This window comes from Monodelphis domestica, chromosome 6 (genome assembly GCF_027887165.1).
Source record: "Monodelphis domestica isolate mMonDom1 chromosome 6, mMonDom1.pri, whole genome shotgun sequence".
Lineage (NCBI taxonomy): Eukaryota > Metazoa > Chordata > Mammalia > Didelphimorphia > Didelphidae > Monodelphis > Monodelphis domestica.
In genome coordinates, this window is record NC_077232.1 from 66,050,774 (window position 1) to 66,053,359 (window position 2,586).

General features: G+C 37.4%; 1 protein-coding gene across 1 annotated transcript; it reads left to right on the plus strand.

Annotated features, from left to right (window-relative positions):
* The first annotated feature begins 2,013 nt into the window (after positions 1–2,013).
* LOC100617310 (normal mucosa of esophagus-specific gene 1 protein-like) lies at positions 2,014–2,342 on the plus strand. Its single transcript, XM_056803703.1, has one exon. The coding sequence runs from the start codon at positions 2,018–2,020 to the stop codon at positions 2,267–2,269; it is 252 nt and encodes an 83-aa protein (XP_056659681.1). The 5' UTR covers positions 2,014–2,017; the 3' UTR covers positions 2,270–2,342.
* The last annotated feature ends 244 nt before the right edge of the window (positions 2,343–2,586 follow it).

Genomic DNA, 2,586 nt, shown 5'->3' on the forward strand with positions numbered 1-2,586 from the left:
AATAGTGGAAGATATAAATTGTAGTAGATAAAAGAGTGGATGAGTAAGTTGTGACCACAGAAAATATGTTTTCACTACAGTGTCTTGTTTTTCAATCAAATATAAGGTGGCCACCAGGGAAATATTCCCAATTATGAAATATACCCAAGTCAACTGGGTTTATAGAGATTTTAATTAATACATACAATGAGGAATTAAAGAAAGAGAGAAAAGGGAAATAATGAGAAAAGGATAGGCCGGTCCAGGGCAGCCCTGGCCAACCCAGGCTTAAGCCCTAAGAGAAAGATCAGTCAGTCCTTAATCACTCACCACAAGATCTGTCCAAGCAAGGATTCTAGTGACACCAGGCCAGCTTCATCTCAGCTGACTCCACCAGCTCAATACCTGAATCTGAATCTCAATCCAAATGCCCTTTCAGCTCTATCTGAGCTCCTATTTAAAGGGAATTTTCTCCTATGTCACCTCCCCTAAATTCTTACATCTACCGATCACAGTAGACAGTTTTCAAAGGACAGACCATTCTTAGTTCACACCTAAGAATCTGTAAATTTTAAAGTAATTCACACCAGTGATTTCTCACCTCTTTGTTCCTTGTAAATTCACAAGTTTCTTGACCTTTATAGGTACTTAGCACCCTTTTGTATTAGTCATAAAATAGGCATGGCTTAAAGAACTTTTTGTCTTCCTATAAGTATGGGTTTAAGTACTTTTCATTGTTCAGAAAAGAGTTTACAACTTTATCTTCCCCTAGGACAGACTTAAGTAGGGGTGGAGTAGAGGTCTCACATTCCTGATCTAAGTAGAATTCTCACATTCCTGATCTAAGTACCTTCACTGCCCAAATAGAGAATGGTCCCAATGGGGAATGGTCCCAATGGGGCATGGTCTTAACCTAACCTTATGAAGTTGGGTCTGGGAATTTCTTAAGGTTCACAATCCTAACCTTATGAAGTAGGGTCTGAGAATTTTTAAGGTTCACAGTTTTCATCCGTAGTGCCCAACAAAGCAAGGAATTCATATGAGAAAAACATATCTAGAAAGGGAGGGGAAAGTCAGAATGAGAACATAATAATCCAAAATAGGATTTTAATTTCTGTACTACATCTTGGAACATAATAATGGCAGACTTCCTACCAGGCATGGAGTACACTTAAAAAGGGCTTATAAGAATGTGTTTCTTCTTGAGTCTATAATTCTAATCAAAAGATATCATATCAGAGCTGAAACTGGAATTGAACCTATGAAGTTACATTGTATGACTACACTACATTTTATTAATGAGGAAAACAAAACTCATAGATTTTAAGTGCGTTGCACAAGATTATATGGGTGGCAGACCTTGGAATCAGATTTGGAGGCTATTACTTCTAGTTCAACTAAAGAAAAGAGGAGAAAACTGCCTATATATCCACCAGTCTGGATTCCACAGAGAGTAGGCATAATATAGAAGGAAATATAGCATTTGAGATACCAAGAAGTTCAATACAATTAAATAAAAGATTCAGTAATTAAAGGCCACTGACTCAGTTCAGAATTGTGAAGGGGCATAGGAAAGTTGAGGGAACTGGGGATATCCAACCTAGGACAGAGAAGAAATGGAGGAGTGGTGTGTGAGAAGGGCACAAAATGAGGGTCCAAGATGGAGGGTATCATGTTTCTCCCTAAGACAGCAAGGTGGCATCGTGGATAGAATGCTGGACCTGAAGTCAGGAAGATCCATCTTCCTGAGTTCAAATTTGACCTCAGTCACTTATTATCCCTGGAACCCTGGGCAAGTCACTTAACATTTGACTCATCTGTAAAATGAGCTGAAGTAGAAAATGTCTAACCCCTCCAATATCTCTGCCAAGAAAACACCAAATGTAGTCCTGAGCTCCAACTAATAGCAAAAGGATGATCCCTGAACTTTTGGATCTCTATCTATCCATCCTCTGAATCTCCTGGGAATCTTTTTCATATTATATTTGGTTTTGCTTATTTTTTGATGGTGAGTGATTGTCACCCCAAAGCCAAAATCATGAGCTTCTTAAAATTTATGATGCAAAAGAAAGAACTTATTCCTTTAATCACATTTGTGAGTTTTGCAGGACTTGGAGCTACCTACATGTCCGTATATTCCCTTTTCAAAACTGATGTGATTGTTAACAGGAAGAAAAATCCAGAACAATGGGAAAACGTGAATCCTCATGAGGCTCAAAAGCTTTTAACAATTCACCAAAAGTGGGAACCTGTGGAAGAGTTGAGCACAGTCAAACAGTTGACCAAATGAGGAATCTCTCCTACAAGTCCACTCTGAGAATCTAGCGGAAACATCTCTGCACAAACTAGACTACTGATACCAGTGTTCAGAAGTGTTTCTGCTACATTTTTAGGATCTCCCTACATTTTGGGGCTGTGATTAAGAAATTCTATTTTGCCCTAAAATAAAATGCTCATAATTGATATCTTGTAAAGTTGAATTTTATGTCATATATGTAATTCTTTATAGTATTCATGAGGAATTTTTAATGTATTTGTACTTAATGTATTTTATGAAACTGGATTTTGTGTTTTGCAAATGTGCAAAAATTTGTAATGTAAATTATC